Here is an 18,208-nt window from a genome sequence, read left to right on the forward strand (position 1 = left end):
AACCACGAAAAGATGTCCAACCATTAGTTAACAGGGAAATGCAAACTAAAACAAAATGGGATGCCACTACCCACCTACCAGAATAGCTACCATCAAGAAAATACGGATACCACCAAATACTGGCAAGGATGTGGTGCAAGCTGGACTCTCATACGTTGTTGGTGGGAATATAAAATGGCACAACCACTTTGAGAAAAGGTCCGGAAACTCCCAATACTACATACAGTAATCCACCCCTCATTTCTGCAGGGGATTTGTTCCAAGATCCTCAGTGGATGCCAAAACCACTGTACTCTGTATATGCTATGTTTTTCCTATGCATACACACGTATGATAAAGTTTAATTTAGAAATCAGGCACAGTAAGAGATGAACAACGATAATATTAAACAGAACAATTATAAGACTATACTATAATAAAAGTTATGTCTCTCTCTCTCCAAATCTCTTACTGCACTGTACTACTCACCCTTCTTCCTGTGATGATATGAGGTGATAAAATGCCTACGTGATGAGCTGAAGGGAGGGGAATGACCTGGGCCTTGTGATGTAGCGTTAGGCTACCACTGACCTTCTGACCATCAGTCAGAAGGAGGATCATCTGTTTCTGGTTCCTCTTGATTGCAGGTAACTGAAACCATGGAGAGGAAAACTGCGGATGGGGGCTGGTGGGACTACTGTGTAGACCAATCCGAGGACACAGAAATTCCTCTCCCCGTGTAGAGGTTTCTTGGGCTAAGAGGCTGAGTCTCCTCTGAGATCCGCCAGCCGTGGGAGGGCATCTTCTCATCCATCTGGTCAGCTTACTAGAGAGGGCTTGTAGTTGGGAGACAGTTTTAATTCGAAGGTGAAGTACAAGGAATACTTTGTGGGCGTCTGAGCCACATTCTGCAATCAGCTTTATCCGTAAGAAAGCAGAGAAATTTGAATCTCTGCTTGTTCCTTACTCAAGAGGGGACCCAGCAGCATTACTCATGGACACAGACCCTCAGCCCCCACCCCACACCCCTTTGCTTGGCAGCGTGCTCGGCCCACAGTAAGCTCGCAATGATTGCCAACAGAGACATTATTACTATTAGCTTTCTGCTGAGATCTGTGCATCTTATGCCCTTCTGTGCAGCTCACCATGGCTGCTTTCTCCAAGCCCCAAATTCCAGATGGGAAAATGTCTTTCTGCAGGGGGGTAATTGGCACCAGAAATGCCCTCGCTCTGCTGGCGAGACCAGGCCTCTATGCCCAAGTGTGGCCTTACCTTTACACATTCAACAGCAAGTCGATTACATAAATTCTTTTTGTGGTTTTTTACGGGCCACCAAAATTCCCAAATTATTTTAGGGACCAAAATAGGGTGCCAACGGGGCACCTGGGTGGCTCGGCTGGTTGGGTGTCTGACTTCAGCTCAGGTCATGATCTCCCCATTTCATGGGTTCGAGCCCCACGTCAGGGTCTGTGCTGACAACTCGGAGCCTGGAGCCTGCTTCAGATTCTGTGTCTCCCTCTCTCTCTCTCTCTCTCTGCCTCTACCACGCTGGTGCCCTGTCTCTCTCAAAAGTAAAAAAAAAAAAAAAAAAAAAAAAAAAAACCAAAACATTAAAAAAATTAAAAACAAAACAAAAAAAAAAACCAGGGTGCCAACTTTAAATTTTTCCATTAAGGATACATTTTTTTTTTTTTTTTTAGTTATCCATCCGCTATCATCATTTCATTTTATTTAAAAAAATTTTTAATGTTTTTATTTATTTTTGAGAGAGACAGAGCACAAGTGGGGGTGGGGGTGGACAGAGAGAGAGCGAGACACAGAATCCCAAGCAGGCTCCAGGTTCTGAGCTGTCAGCACAGAGCCCAACTGGGGCTTGAACTCATGAACCATGAGATCATGACCTGAGCCGAAGTCAGACACTTAATCCACTGAGCCCCGCAGGCACCCCTCATCATTTCATTAAAAAAAAATAGATTGTATCTTTTCGAGCAGTTTTAGGTTCACAGAAGAATTCAGCAGAACTTCCAGCGAGTTCTCACATACCCCCTGTCACCATGCATACCTCCCCCACCCCCATCAACATCCTGCTCCCGAGTGACACATGTGTTAAGACCTATGAAACTCCTAGGCACATCATTATCACCCTAAGTCTACGGATTGCTAGGGTTCGCTCTTGGTGTTGGGCATTCTGTGGTTTTTGACAAATGTAAAAGGACATGTATCTACCACTACAATATCTCACAGAATAGTTTTACTGCCTTAACAATACTCTGTGCTTGTCCATTCATCCCTTATTCATTTCATTAAAAAAAAAAGCATTTAGGAAATTGAAAATTGGATAGATATTTCAAAATAGAAATTTTTACCCCCTTGGACTGGTGAAACTAGTCTGAGGTGCGGTGGAAACTAGTCTGAGGTGGTGTTGTGAATAAGAAAATCACAACAGTTGGGGGCGCCAGGGGGGCTCAGTCGGTTAAGCGTCTCTCGATTTCAGCTCAGGTCACGGTTTGTGAGATTGAGCCCTGCATCAGGCTCTGTGCTGGGTGTGGAGCCTGCTTGGGATTCTTTCTCTGTCTCTGTCTCTAAAAAAAGAAAAGGAAAGGAAAAGGAAAGAAAAAATACAATCGCCACAGCATTCATAGAAAAGAACTCCAAAACTCAAGTAGCCTCTGTACCCATTTTACAGGTGAGGAAACTGAAGCTCAGAGAGGTGGAGGCAGTTGCCAAGGACTGAAAGGTAAGTATCTTCACTCCAAAGACCAGGTGCTCATCTGCCATACCCAGCGTCTTCTAAAAGAGCTTCCAAACTAGTAGTTTTGAGGTAGAAGGAGGGTGTCCCCACAGCCTCAGGTGACTGCTATCTTCCAACCTGTGCCTGCTCTTCCCACCCCTCCCTCCACGTGCACATGCGTATTTGTCCTCTCTTCAGGCAAATTCTGCAAAGTCTTTTGTTATAAGCAAAGTTTAATTCTGCCCCTTCTCAGGACTAGTGTTATACTTTGTAGTTATTTGTATTTATCTATTTATTATACGAGAACTACAGGAATCACCCTTAAGTCACAGCAGAAGATATTTTAAATTAGGACACCTACTCCGGAAACCTAAATTTCCCCCCAAATAAATCCCACAGTATCAACAAGTTGGCAAAGTCTCCAGAAGCCTTGGAGGGGGAAGACTGGGCACTCAGGGTGTGGTCTTCTTGCTTTTGACCTCAGGCCTCATTTGACAACTTGCAGGTCCCCAAAATGTTTCATTCCTGACATTAGTCAGAGAGCCCAAACAAGGTCTTGAGTGTATAGACTTTTTTTTTTTAAAGAATTTTTTTTTTCAACGTTTATTTATTTTTGGGACAGAAAGAGACAGAGCATGAACGGGGGAGGGGCAGAGAGAGAGGGAGACACAGAATCGGAAACAGGCTCCAGGCTCCGAGCCATCAGCCCAGAGCCTGACGCGGGGCTCGAACTCACGGACCATGAGATCGTGACCTGGCTGAAGTCGGACGCTTAACAGACTGCGCCACCCAGGCGCCCCTTGAGTGTATAGACTTTTATCTTCATTCTACTTTAAATAGTTTCCTTCTGGGGGGGTGGGGGTGGGGGAGGGAAGGGCAGTGTGTGTGGAAAGGGTGGGGGTGCCTGTTCTTCTGAATTGCCACCAAGTGACCTAGGGACTGGGGAAGCTCTACACGAACACTGGGTTCGGCCCCAGATATCCCATTCATACACGTCCCCGTCTCAATACTCCCACAGTCCTGTTGGACAGCCCAACAAAAATGGAGTCTGCCATTACCGGGCTGTTGAGGAAGGTCATCAAAAAGACGTGACTGTCGACCGCCCCATGAGCTGGCCCCCGGGCACTCAGAGGTTCCTCATCCCCTCCCCTGTCCTTGGAATGTGGGCTCTCCTTCCTTTCCCGCTCCGAAGGGCTCCTCCAAGGACACAGTCTTGAGATAGCGATGTGGTGTGAAGAACACCAAAATGGTTTATGTGACTGAACCAGTTAGAGGCCTCTTAAGATTTGGCAGGCGAGCGCAGGAATCCATTAGTCGTGCTGCCGCCCAAGACAAGCCTCACATGTAAGTTCCCTTTACTTAATAGAAATGCCAGCTGTCAACCTGGAGTGGCCTGCCTCTTGCTTCGGTCTCTCCCTGCCCTCCAAGTACAGGGTTTCAGATTACTCCAGGGAAGCTCCCAGGAGGGTTATGAACCCATACTTGCCGTGTGGTCTCAAGCGAATCCCTTCACTTTTCTGAGCCTCTGTCTTCTCTACAGATGAGAATAAGGCAGCCGGACCAAGTATGAACAGTGTGAACGAGGAGCCCAGAAGGAACCGCTTAGCAGCCCTCTTCCAATGGCTCTCTCTCTCCAGTGGTCAGGTGGATGTCTGGCCCTCCCTTCCCGCCCAAGAGACTCACAGAAGGATAGTCAGGGATGTTTGTGTTTTCTATTCTCATTTCTAAGGCCTCAAAGACCCGCGTTTAGGGACCCTGTTCTAGGGTATTCTCTACTAGTAGTATTTTCTCTACTCTCCACCCTCTTCCAACCTGCCTTTTGTCTTGGAAATCAACCTCTATGGACGATAGCCAGGGCCACTCCCCCCCCCCCCCCCTTCTAGCTTTGATTGGGTTTGGCCAATGGGAGGCACTGTTAGAGGACTAGAAGAGAAAGAGGTAGTAGAGGTGAGACTCTCCGGGTGCCTCACTGCTCTCCCCCACACTTCCCTGTGTTCCTGGCAGTGGTGGCATTTTGCAATTACAGCTGTGGTTGGGTGGCCCCTCTTCCTTGACCCCAGCTCCCACAGGTTTTCCTCACAAAGTTCCTTCACCTTATCTCCCCCAGTGGAGGGGCACTAAAAAGATTTCTTGCTGTTGTTAGTCACAAAGGACCTCACAGCTCTTGTCAGTTCCCTTCACCCACCTCTGTAGACAGTCCTTCCATTAATGAACCCTTCGAATGTGCTTTCTCTTTCCTGCCGTACCTAAACGACATAGAATCTTATACCCCTCTCTCCGCTTTCAGAATTGGTATTCTAACCAGCCCTGGCTATTGAAAAGTTCATCTGTAAGACCAAGAGGTGAGTCTTGAAGGGACAAAGCAAAGGTCCCTTGGCTGCTAGGCAGTTGCCTTCTAGCTAGCTGCACACACCCTTTCTCATGCTCGGTGCAAATGAGTGAGTGGGAAGTCATCTAATGGTCTGCTACCGGGTGACATGTTTTACCGAACACAATCCTGTTGCTCACCATAATTATCTGTATTTGTATGTAAGCTGCATTCCTCTGACCATCTGTCTTATTTTGGTTGACAGACTCCCAAATTCCCTCTCTTTTATTCATGCATAATACATGAATGATTCACAAGTGGGAAAGTCAACAGGGCTCCTTCTACCTCAGTCTCCTCATCTGTATAAATGGGATAATAATACTATCGACCTCATAGAATTGGTGTGAGGATTAAATGAGTAACGTCCTTAAGTGTTTAGAACAGCAGGTGCAAAGTATTATCTAATACTATTATTATACTCTCTCATCTGGTTCCCTTGGCTCACTTTCCTACAGCTTGTATGTAGGAAGGGGAGCAGGGGACCTGGGTAGGAATTCCTAAGTCCCCCCACTTTCAGTGTTTTCCTCCTCTTTCCCCTCCCCCCTCCATACCCCACTCCTGAGTAGAACTCCTTCTTTGCCATCTTTTTTATCCCAGGAAGCTTCTGGAAGGGCAGCCAGGACAAGTTGATTCTTATGTTTTCTGCTTTCAATTCTAGACCAGTGGTTTTCAGACGGTGGTCCGGAGAGCCCCAGGGCTCCCAAGAAGCCCCACAGACCACAGAAAGTGGTTATCACTCTAGGTCACACCCTTTAGCTTGCTTTTTTATCTGTTCAAGTTTCCTTTCAAGGTTCTGTTTGAACACAGGCTTCCAAGACGTGAAAAAGTTGAAATCCCTATTCTGAGATATTGAAGCCCTAGATATGACAGCTCTCACTCCTAACTTCTTTGGCCCCATTGCCAAGCAACTTTCTCTACTTCATTCAAATAGTTTGGGTTCTTTTCCATTTCTGATGCTCTGAAACAGATACGTGAACAAGCAAATCTTTGTGTATTCATCTGCGGTGTCTCTCACAGGTGCTCAGCATGTTCAGCAGACATTGTCTCCTTAATTCTCAGGCCTCTGGGGGAAGATAACTACAGCACTGTTTAACAATAGACACACTTAAAGGCACTTGCCTTTTACTGGCACCCAATCCAACCACTGGAATACTTCCAACCCCAGGAATCAAAAGACTATTAGGACTCTATCCTGATGACCCTGGGCCACAACTGGTCCTAATGGCTGCTCGGAGTGAGGGAAGTGGGGTAGCAAAAGCTGTTCAGGGACCGGCAGGCAGGGAGGAGCGCTTAGCATCTGGAATTGGCTGTGGGAGTTTGGGGAGGTACTAACACTCCAAGCGGTCAACATATAATTTCTTTATGCAGTTCAAGACTCTGGGCATTGAGACTATGAATACAGGAAAGGAGCAAAAGCCCTAACATCCAGATCTCTGCCTGGAATGCTTTTATCCCAGATTGCCACAAGGTCCCTCTCATACTTCATGTGGCTCAAATGTTACCTCATTAAGACTGTCTTAAGACTGGGGCAAGAGGTGCCTGGGTGGCTCAGTTAAGCTTCCAACTTCAGCTCAGCTCATGATCTCACAGCTCGTGAGTTCAAGCCCTGCATAGGGCTCTCTACTGTCAGTGTGGAGCTGGCTTTGGATCCTCTGTCTCCCCCTCTCTCTGCCCCACTCTCACTGTCAAAAATAAGTAAACATAAAAAAAAAAAAAAAAAAGACTGGGACAAGAAAAGCCCCTACCTGGGTTCTGAGCTCTCTGGCCCACTTCTTTTTCTTTCTTTCTTTTTAAATGTTTATTTATTTTTCAGAGAGAGAGAGACAGAGACAGAGACAGAGCAAAAGCAGGGGAGGGGCAGAGAAAGAGACAGAAACACAGAATCTGAAGCAGGCTCCAGGCTCTGAGCTGTCAGCACAGAGCCTGATGCAGGGCTCAAACCCACAAGCCAGGAGATCATGACGTGAGCTGAAGTCTGACACTCAACCAACTGAGCCACCCAGGCACCCCTCTCTGGCCTCCTCTAACCACACGCCTTTCCACAGAGCAAGAAGTCCATGCGCCATGGGGATGTGCCCACCCAAAGCTTCTGCTCGTCACCCCTTCTTAGACAATATTGTGCGTACCTGAGACCCTAGAATTCTTTGTCCCGATAGCACAAGGCCAGCTTCTAGAGACTGTGTTGGCCTTTCCGTCCTTTGGAGGAGCCAAGGAACAGCTATTTGTAGGAGGTGTGGATGTGCAGACCCAGATATGATAGTGTGGGTACATGGCCCCTTGAAGTATGGGACAGAGCTGGAGTGCAAAGAGTAGGAGGAGGAAGAGTAGGAGGAAGATCGAGGGCCAGGGACCGGTTACCACCTAAGCCACCCCATTCTAGTGCACATCTTGGAGGAGTCCAAGAATTCTAAACTTAAATTTGGCCTTCCAGATTATGATGAAGGTATACTTGTCACAATGAAAGGATATGAATTTTACATACCAGTTTAACTTGGTTTGTACTTTTTCAGTACATACACATACGTTATGTGGGCCTCCATTTGTGCCGTTGACCATGGCCCTGTAAATATTATGGGTAGGCCCATCCCCGACCACGCTGTCTAAAATAAAGTAGCACTTCCTCTGTCACTCTATTTCTACCCTAGTTCTTCATACATTTGTCACCATCACATCTACATTTACTTGTGTATCATCTCTCTATCCCTATCCTCACTAGAATGTAAGCCCATGACTGCAGAATCTCAGTTTTGTTTACTGTCTTATTCTTAGTACCCAGAGCAGTGTCTGGCACAAAGAAACCACTCAATAAATGTTAAATGAATAATGAGTCCAGTCCCAGATGGCTCACAGATGAGTGAGCTAGCCCACAAACACAAAGGAAAAAGATGATGTGTGACAACCCTCCCAGGAGCTCTCTCTCCCTGTAAAATAACTCAGTCTAGGGGCTACAAATGTGACCAGGGAAATAAATTAACCATTAACACCTTAGTACACACAGACACAAAATTAGAGGGTTACTTTTGAGAGGGACACTTGAGTACAGAGGGCTTCTAGTAGGCTGGGGAATTAGATGTGGGGGTCCACTGGAGGAATCCCCTCATGACCTTACCAGGGTGGCCAGACCTGTGTGCTGAGGATACACTGATTCCACCGCAATGGCCACGCCAATCCAGCCCAGCTTAGTGTGGAGAGGGGGCTTCTCATCCATGATTAGAAAGCCCTCAAATACGGTTTCCCTTGGATGGTCACAGACCTCAGGGGTGTAGGCACATCTCATCCTTGTGGGGTCATGATGATCACAGACTCAGAGACCTCCCTCTTCTCTCTCACCTGCTTCTAACTCATATGTCTTATTGCATGGAGGGATCCCCAGAACTTTCTTGGTACAGCGTAAATCGATCCAATCTATTCCAATTTACTCCTTTTCCGTTAGATACGAGGCTCGTGAGAAGCCAAATGACCTCCTCGAGTCCCCAACAGCGACCGGAACACCGGTCGGGGCCTCTGCAGGGCAAACGCCCCTCTCATGGAGGGCTGGAGTGGGGGGCTCCAGGGCCGGGGTTGCGCTCCCCGCCCCCTGCCGCCGAACACTCTAGCGCTGACTCGGAGGCCTCGGCGGACCACGGGGCGGGGAAAGAGGCGGGGCCGGGCCGAGGGGGCGGGGCCCCGTGGCTCCTCCCCCCGACGGACGCCGGAGGAGCGGCGGAGCGGCCGGGCGCCGACTCGTCCGAAACTGGTGCGCAGTGGTGGGCGCCGCCTCGGAGGATGGGCTGGTGCGGCCGCCGCTCAGGGCCGCCGCCGTCGCTGCTGCTGCTGCTGCTGGCGGTGGCCGGCGCCGGCGCGGCCCCGCGCTCCGCGCTCTACTCGTCCTCCGACCCGCTGACGCTGCTGCAGGCGGATACGGTACGCGGCGCCGTGCTGGGCTCCCGCAGCGCCTGGGCCGTGGAGTTCTTCGCCTCCTGGTGCGGCCACTGCATCGCCTTCGCCCCGACGTGGAAGGCGCTGGCCAACGACGTCAAAGGTGAGAGGCGGGCCGGAGGGCCTCTCGCGCCATCCCCCACCCCGGCCGACCCCCTCCACCTGTCGGGCCGAGAGCCTCTCCCACCGCCCCATCGCCTCGCCCACCTCTTTCTCTCGGCCGCTTTGCACTTCTCCCTGGTTTCCAGCCCTCGACTCCATTTTTGGCTCCCGCGCCTCCTCTCTCCCCTTGGCAGGTGTGCCAAGCTTCTCTCCCCTCCCGGCCGCCTGGGCCCTCGCACCTGCTCTGCTTTTCTGCCCGTCTTCTACCGGCTTACTGCCCCCATCCCTGCGCCGGGGTCCTTTGTTCCTCCGATTGCTAGGCTGACACCTTACCGCCTCTTCTACACTCGCCTGTGGCAGTCCCCTTCCTCGCGCCCAGGGACCCGTCTCACCTTCCTACGGAGTTCTTCCGCTGCTGTGGGATCGGTACTAAGGACAAAAGGAACTGACATTCCGTCTGCCGCCCCAACAACCCCTTGGCTAGTTGACCCAGCTGCTACTTAGACTTCTTTTTTTAGCTCTACTTTGGAGACAGGGTTTTCCTGCCTGGGTTCCAGGCCTCTCCTGACCTGCTGCCTCCAGTTAATTAGCTTCTGGGCCACATCCTTCTCTCTCTTCCCCTTGGCCATGAATCCTTCCACACCCTTTTGCTTTAACCAAAGGAACCCAGAGGCCCCACTGAAGACAGCCTCTCCGTATGTGTTTGGCCCTTGCTCCACATTCTTGTTCTCTGGCCTGACCATATTTCCTTGATTCTAAGAGTCCCTCAGTTGTGATACACACCATTCATTTACTGACAGCCTGAGGGGTAGAGAGATAACAAGACCACTAAATGTAGAGATTTAAAGGCGTACTCTGTTGCAGAAATGGTAAATTTTTTAAAAACTTAAGACTAGAACTGAAAAAATATGGTCATAATAGTAACTAATATGTACTGAGTGCTTACTGTATGTCTGACACCTCCCTGGGTAAGTACATAACATGCACTATCTCGATTTCCTTTCCACAGTTTAAAGATCTCTGTGGGTTCACACGTCTGCCTCACCCAGGTAGTAGGTGTTTGGTGGGTGGGGTGATAGTGATTGGCTTCTGATTTGCTGCCTCCGAATGGAGCTACTTCCTGATTGTGGTGCTAGGGCCCTCGCGGGGCCCCGGACTGGAAATGGTCACTGACTGAGGGCATCTTGGGGAATAGGCCTCTTTCTAGAAAGAGAACTGGAACCGTTGTTTCCTCGTTGTGCTGTTGGCATTTCTTGATAAACTCAGCCATTCGTGGCGGAACAGTGCATTTGTAGGTGTTGGTTTTCAAACCGAGGCCACCACTCACCTTGAGCAGCTTGCGTAGTGGCGACTGAAGTGGCAAGCTGGAAAGATGCATGCACCTGTTAGCCACATGGTCCCAGAATGTTATTTTTGACAAAACCGATAAACTGTTTTGCCTCCAGTGTATATGTAGACGCGTGTCTGCATGCCTCTCTGGTCCCATCACCGGAATGAGCCATTTCTCAGCAGCTCTTCACACTGTTTCGGTGATGTCAACACATCTGGTCAGGGCAGGAGGGAGGAAGAAGAATGTTGAACATGCAGCCGGAACACCTCAGGGGACATTGAGGGCCTGAAAATCAGAAAAATTCCCAGATCAGTTTCCATCTTGAGGCCGTGAGAGGTCTTTAATGGCTGCAGATGAACCCAGCGTAGAAGAGTCTTCTATCTTAAGAACGTTGGAGGGAAGGGTTAGCTTCCAGCTGACTCATATGTTTGGCCTCTTGCGACCCAGGGTTTTCCAATGAATTGCATAGTCAGACACTGACCCAGCTTACTCCTGGATGAGGGTTGCCACTTCCAAAAGGGGTCTTTCCCTAGTGCACAGAGGGACAGCCTCCCCCTAAAAAACACCAATCATAACTTAATCTGAGGAAGGAAAATGAAAGCCTCGAAGTCTGAGGAGATGAATCAGTCAGTGGGAAGTGGGAAATTGAGGTGGGAACCGGAGGTCTCTCATGAGCCACGGGGATGGGTCAGCCCCCTTAACAAGATCCTGTGGGAGGATAGCAGTGGCCGAATCTGGTGTCAGCCTGCAGTGATAGAGAATGCCCCTACTCCAGTCCAAGGGGGAGGCCCTGCTGGGAAGCCAGGGCTATTCTCACATCACCTCTGTATTCCCGAGGTTCCTTGAGAAAATGGTTGTGGGCCAGCAGAAGGCTCAGACACCATCATGGGCCTGTGGGAGTGTGGCCCCTGCCTTCTGCCAATGGGATGAGTATCTGGGGTAGAAGCAGTGAGAGTGTGGAAGGCCATGGGAGGAGAGAAAAAATTTGCAACCTGGCCCAGCTGGCCTCAGGCATTTCATCTGACTGGCTCAGGCTCATTTGTTCAGTGACTTGTAGGATAGGTTCTCTGGGGGCAGTCATTGCCACGGACTAGCACCCTGGCTTCGAAAGATCTGGCTCATCCCTTTCTATTCAGGAGCAGCTCTTATTGTGTCACCATATGTTTGGGAAATTGATTGCATTTATTTTAAGTCTTCATTACTCTTCACTGGCTAATCAATGAGTAAATATTTGTTGAGTGACCTCTGTGTGCAAAGCATTGTTTACATTGCAGTTTGGGTTTGGGAAGTGAGCTACACACAGCAGGAGAATTGGCCACAGTAAGAAGCTGTGTTTGAAAAGGGACAAAGGAGTGGCTCAGCCATTTCTTGTAGGAATTAAGGGAAGGGGGAAGTCACAGGAGGCTAGTCTGGTCACCAAAGGCCATCGTTTAAGCAGTTTACGCACTTGCCTTATGCCAGGCACTTTGCTAAGGGCCACTATTACATATAATCTTTATGAGAAAATATTGGAGCAGTCGATTGTATTTTGTTTTTAACAGATTAAGTAACTTGCCCAAGATAGTACAGATGCTGGAGGAGGTTCGTGAGCCCATCTCTCTCTCTTTCTCTCGAGCCCAGGCAGGTGGAGAAGTGGGTGAAGGAGGGAGGGTACAGGTGGGAAAATGGCCTCTGCAAAGCCATGGAGATGACATTTATAAGGCATGGATGTTTGAATGACGCTGAACAGCATTGGTTTGCCTCTTTTTTTTTTTTCCCCATGGTGTAGATCACCTCTCTTACTTGTACCCCTGTGATGCCTTAGTGCAGAGTCTGGCACAGGGTAGGAGCCTGCTGAACACTCATCCCGGCCGATGGCATGAGCCTCACGGGATTCCAAGTGAGAATGTAGTGACTGGGCCTTCTGCTGGTGCTGTGGCTCTTCTGGACTTAGACCTGGAGTGTCAGCCAGGTGTGAGGACTAGGGAAGGCATTTGGTCTATCCCATGACCTCACTGCCCAGAAGTCTGCAACAAGGAGGCAGGGGTGTGGTGGAGACAGCATGGCACTGGCTAACTCCTTGTCAGGAGGACTCCTGGAGAGTTGGATGGGGGTCCAGTTCTGACCACTCGACTTGACTGGCTCTTGGTGGTTTGGGTGGGTCTGGCCTCTGCCTTAATAGTGGCTTGCTTAACACGCAAAGAACTAAGGCCATTTTTCTTGGTGAGAGTTTGCCATTAAGCACTTGAACAGCTGTTGGAGCTGGAAAGGAGAGGAGAGACCATCCACCCTGGCCCCCATTTGACCCGGGAGGCCCAGAAAGAAAACATGTGCAGCTCTTGGTGCTTTGGCCACTTATAGCCATAATCAAGACATGTGACTCTGGGTCCATGCCCCTTTCTGGACTGGTGATTGGGGGTGGGGATACTGCCTAGCACTCCAGAAGGAGCCCATGACCCCCCTCACTATGGGTGTCTCTTCACTCACCACCTCAGAGACCATAGCTGTCCTAGTTATGCTTGTGTCCCCATCCTTCCCTTCTACATTTGCTCATTTACTCTGTTAATAGAGAAATTACTTCGCCAGGGCAGTAATTGCACTAGGAAACTTTTTTCTCCCCAGGAGCGGGGCTGGTCTGATAACTGCTAATGTTAGGTGTTAGGCCTGCAGATTGCAGTGTTTAAGTCACCTGACACTTTAAAAGGCCTCCCTCGCCCAGTTCTCTTCCTCTTTGACAGGAGTACACTTTACTTAAATGCAGCTTCGCATTACCAGTGGAGCACCCAGATAACAGCACCCTGTTCCTTGGACTGTTACTAGAATGATGAGTGTATCAAACCAGATCTTTATATGTCATTATGGCTCATTAAGGTATTGACATTGATATTCCTGAGAAACCTTCCTTAGCTGACACTCTCGGCACCTGACTGGCCTCAGCCTACCCCTCCACTTCCCCCTGTGGCTGAAGAGGCTCAGGTTCCATTTCATGGGGGGAAAGAGAATCAAGGTATAAAGAGAAGGAGTTAAAGGCCTGCTCAGGAGCAAGGGGCTGAGAACTCCCAGGCATCACCTTTCCCCCCTGTCTCCACTACTAACACCCCCCTCCACCCCACTCCCTGGGTTTTCTGGTTGCCAAGCCAACAGAGCAGCTCTCTGTTCTGTCTTGGGCCCTCTTGAGACCAGAAGAGAAGCTCAAATCCTGGGTTCAGATCCCAGATCTACCATTGATTCATGTGTGCCTTGGGCACAGTTCTCTGATCTTTGTCTCACAGTGGTAGTTGCACATTAACTAGATAAATTAGGCACACAATGATCTCTTCATAAACTCTGTACATGTGATATCATCATCTAAGAGGAGAGTCTATGAAAGCGACTGAATGTTTGAGTTAAAGAATTTATGCTATTTGAAGACAGCATTGTGTTTACGTTCTCTCAAGGTTGTGATCAGAGCCAAGAGCAAAAACAGAAGGGTAATATCCTGACCCTGGTGAGGTGGAAAGGGAAGGGAAGTGGGTTTGAGTCGGGTAGCCTTTGGACAACTTGGAGGCCTCAGTTGCTTGCCTCATTTGTAAAGTGGGGGGAGTGATGCCCCCCTCCAGTGGCCGTGGTGGAGACAGGGTGTGTCGTAGGCACTCACTGAGCACCAGCTTTCTGTTCTCTCCCCTCCCTGTCCCTTCAGTCTTCGGGTCCCAGGGGCAGTGGACACTGACTCTGGCCCAATGGATGGTGGCCTGTACTCTTGGAGAAGAGGGGAGCCGTTGAGGCCTTCAGTGCTTGGTCACCCTGCCAGGTGACTTTGTGAGACCCCCGCCAGGGGCCCTCACCGGTGGAAGGACACGGAGGTGCTTCTCTTTCATGTTCTTGTCTAATTGGCTTACTCCTTTGGGAGTAGCCAAGTCTCCCCACACAAGGTGAGCAGAGCCTGAGATGCAGAACAGAAGGCGCCAAGCCTTGAGTGTGCCAGACGGCCACAGGAGGTGACCTGTGCTTCCCACTCTCCCTGGGACTCCCTTGGGCAAGGAAGGAGCCATAGGAGGGAGGCCTGGGGTGCTCTCGTCTGTGCTCCAGGACAAAACCCTGTACCTGGGCAGCTCTGCTCTCCTTCACAGGTGGCTGGCTTTAAGCTCGCCCCCTGCCTGGGCCTGCTAGACTGAGGCAGAGAGCAGAGAGCAGTGGTTCCGGCCCTGGAGCCGCTGAGAGCCAGGGCTGATCCTGCAATGCCATGTAATGCTGTCAGTGCTCACTGAGGACAATGGGGAAGCTGGGCAGTGAGGTTGCACACATGAAGAAGCACTTGGGGCGGACAGGCTTGTGACTGTCACGGAGACACGAGCAGGGCCCTGAGCTTATTGCTCACACAGGCCCCTGTCAGCTGACTGATAGGCTTCCACTCAATTGCTGCCCTTCCGCCGAAGCCTGTGCTTGGTCCCCAGGGCTGGTCTCCCGTGTGTCCAAATCCCGTTAGAGCTCTGCGCCATGTGGCAGGCACCAGTCCATCGCCACCTCACGGCTGTGTGGCCTCACGTGTGTGTGTATCTTGCCCTCCAGCCGAAGCAGCCTCAGTGTAACGTGGAACCTTAGCAGGGGGACCCGACCTGGAACCAGAGCTCAGGGGCCTGCCTGGTAGAGAAGTTTGTTTGCTGTTTCACAGATCCTGGGCTATGGCCCAGAATGGGGCCATTATTTTCTCTGCCGGTGAGTTTGAGCGGAGGGGGGACTTGCAGCCTGGGGCCTGTTGAAGGAGCAGGGTGCCCAGGCAGCTTGAGAGCTGTTAACCTTTCCAGACTCTGGCCTCAGGCTTCTTTTCCTGCGGTTCCTGGACTCCAGGTGCCTTTCCCTCCCTCCCCTGGGTTTCCTGCCTCCCTGTCCGGCGGGGGAGCTGGTCCTCACCACCCCGTGTGCCGCCCATGCAAGCCAAGCTGGGCCGACAGCCAGGACCTCTGGCCGCAGAAGCCTTCACTCAGCGTCCACTGGGGAATTCTAAAGCTCCTGAGGCATGTTCTTCGCCCTTCTGGAATGGATGCTCTCTAGAGGGCAGCAGGGACAGAGGCAGTGCCAGGGCTTGGTCCCAGGGCGTTCAAGATCATCTCACATTTTTTGTCATCCCCCGCAGCCTCTGTGCCCCTCCCCCACCGCAGAAAACGGAGGAACACAGATACCATTACAGGACAGTGTTGCCTGTGCTGTTTAACCATGTCCTAAGCACGGGCCAAGTGCAGGATAACCAGACTATTTCAGAGACCCCTCCTGGGGAAGGGGTGACCTTTTCTCATGAGAGCCTTAGGGGCAGGTACTCTGGGTGTTGGTGAGGGTGGAATGTTGCACTTTGGGGGTAAGCAGGCGGAGGTCCCGGTCCCTCTTACTTCACCTGATTTCTTTGCTTCCCCTTGCAGACTGGAGGCCAGCACTGAATCTCGCCGCGCTGGACTGTGCTGAGGAGACCAACAGCGAAGTCTGCAGAGACTTCAACATCCCTGGCTTCCCGACCGTGAGGGTGCGTGACAGGGAGGGGAGAGAGGGCATGGCACTGGCGGTGCATGTTGCCCACTGCTGCCCCGTGCTGCCCTGGCATCTGAGCTCCTTGGTGGCCTCTGATGCCTCTGGCCTCGATCCGCTTAAGTCGTGGCCTCTGGAGCACTGTTCCTGTGCTTGATGAGACACCTGTCGTAGAGGCGGAAAGGGATGTGAATTGGGAGGTTCGTTTCCTCTTCCCTTTATAAGGAGGGGAGGGGCCGATTTCAGCTGCTCTGATTTGAGGCTGTGAGGTAGTTATTGCCTAGGCTGGTGAGAACCCTCAGCCCCAGGGATCCTCTTTCCAATTCCTCTCCCTCCCGACCTCCCAGCCTTGGAGGTCTGATCCAACACTGTAAAACCCAATTCAGGCTCTGACCCACCCATGGGCAGGATCAGACTCGGGGCCTGATGATCCTCTAGAAAATACCAGCAAGCTTCATCCTCATCAGGCAAGTGCCTTGAGACAAGTAGCTCAGAAGTGACCTGCCCGGGTAGCCTCACCCCCTGGTCAAATGCTGATGCCTCAGGCAGCAGGGGTCCCCATCATGGGAGCCATCACACCCAGCACACGAGGGCTCTGTCACCCCAGCTCTGGCTGAAAGTAGCGTGAGCTCTCCAGTGAGGCCTTGCCTGGCAACCTGCCCACTGTGGGGCAGCAGCAGCTTAATTAACATCTGAACAACTTCCAAGGCTCTCAAGTAGGAGGTTCTGGAAAGCCCAGAACAGCAAGGTTGTGCCGTTATACTTAGTGCCCAGGGCTCAGCCCCGGCTGTAATCCAATTAGTTTGCTTCCAATTTAAAGAATCAGAATCTCTCTCCCTACCTCCAGCTATAAATAGTAAGCCTCCTTCTACCAGAATGGCATCTAGAAAAGCATTTCTTCTATAACCACTAAGAATAATCAGGAAAGGCCTCTGAAGGTTAAAATGCTAAGCATTGTCCTTAGAACAAGATATCTGAACACAGGGGCCTCAAGTTGCAGGCCGACCCACCAGCCATATCTCAGCCTAATGATTCCAAGAGAATTTGTCTGGAAAACAAGGCTCCGGACTCCAGCAAGAATGTCCAGCTCGACCTCCATGTGACCTTTCTGTTCCTCACACCCATTGGAATCCTGCTAGGTTCAGGGTTTCCACAGCCCCAGCGAGCTCCCTCCTACACTCTTGTTACCATTTGGGGTCAGGCCTAAACCCCAGGTGTAGCTGAGGCTAGGCCTGTCTGGGGAACAGCGTGGTGAGCCAACACCTCCTGCCATATCATTTAGAGGTGGCAGTAAAGAGATTGCCTGTCAGTCATCCCTTTCAAGTTAAAGACCTCCCTGGCAGGGCCACTGCTTTATCCTTGTCCTGAAATATGTAACTGAAAATACTCAGAATTACTGTACAGGGATCTCTGTTCCTTTTGCTGAGCCAGGGTAAGCAGCCCAGTGTGGAAAGCTGTGGGAAGACCACCGTGGCTGGAAGAGTCCTCATTCACAGGCTGACACTTCTGTCAGTGAATACTGGCCACAGGGGTCCAGCCCCTGCTCAGCCCCTGGGAAAGGGATTGGCATCGGTGCCAGGGCCGCGTCAGGACGTCCTGGCAGGGTTCTGTGGGACCTGGCACCTGGGGCTTTGTGTTTCTGCCCGGGAGAGGCTGGGGCTCAGTGGGTGTGAGGGAGGCGGCTCAGGCAGTCGGGAGGTCCCCCATAGCTCCCAGCGCCTGGCCTGCCTGTGTCACGCAGCACACGCAGCCCAAATACCTCAAGAGATTAATCATCTCCTGCACCGCCCACTGGCTGTGGGAGGGGAGCTGGGAGAGAAGGCCCCACGCTGGTCGTCTTGACCTTTCCCAGCCTTCACACGGGCAGTGCCTGGCTGGCCCTGGCAGTTCAGTTTCAGCAGGGAGAGACACTCAGTGTCCTGTCGTCAGGACTCTGGCCCTGGGGGGGGGGGCAGGTGGTTCTAGCTTCCGATGGGTCTCTGCTCTAAGGCACTGGCTTTCAAACCTTTTTACTGTAACCTACAGTAAGATATATACATTTTCCAGTGACATCCAGAAGTTGATTTGTATGTGATCACTAAAACAAAAGTTTCATAAAACAGTATTTATTCTTCCTAAATGCAGTGCATGCTACTATTTTTGTTCCATTTATTATTTTTTTTAACTCCTAGCTGTGATTCGCTAAACTGATGTTCCATCTTACTACTACGCTGCTTCAAAGTTTTGGAAAATTCCAGATCTCCAGAAATTCTAGCCCATTCAGAGTCTGGTGTGCCTGTGGGCATCGTGTCTGGACTCCCTAGAG

At 50.8% G+C, this 18,208-nt stretch overlaps 1 protein-coding gene across 1 annotated transcript in view; it reads left to right on the forward strand.

The window, feature by feature from the left end:
• The first annotated feature begins 8,534 nt into the window (after positions 1–8,534).
• Positions 8,535–18,208, forward strand: part of QSOX1 (quiescin sulfhydryl oxidase 1) — a 35,523-nt gene continuing 25,849 nt past the window's right edge. Inside the window, exons 1-2 of the mRNA XM_047076858.1 lie at positions 8,535–9,099; positions 15,801–15,901. Coding sequence (XP_046932814.1) covers positions 8,535–9,099; positions 15,801–15,901 — 666 coding nt within the window. The remainder of the gene's footprint in view (positions 9,100–15,800; positions 15,902–18,208) is intronic.

Source organism: Lynx rufus, unplaced genomic scaffold, assembly GCF_022079265.1.
Source record: "Lynx rufus isolate CCGP_SWC_20201006 ecotype Redwood Valley unplaced genomic scaffold, mLynRuf1.p SCAF_15, whole genome shotgun sequence".
NCBI classification, from domain to species: Eukaryota; Metazoa; Chordata; class Mammalia; order Carnivora; family Felidae; genus Lynx; species Lynx rufus.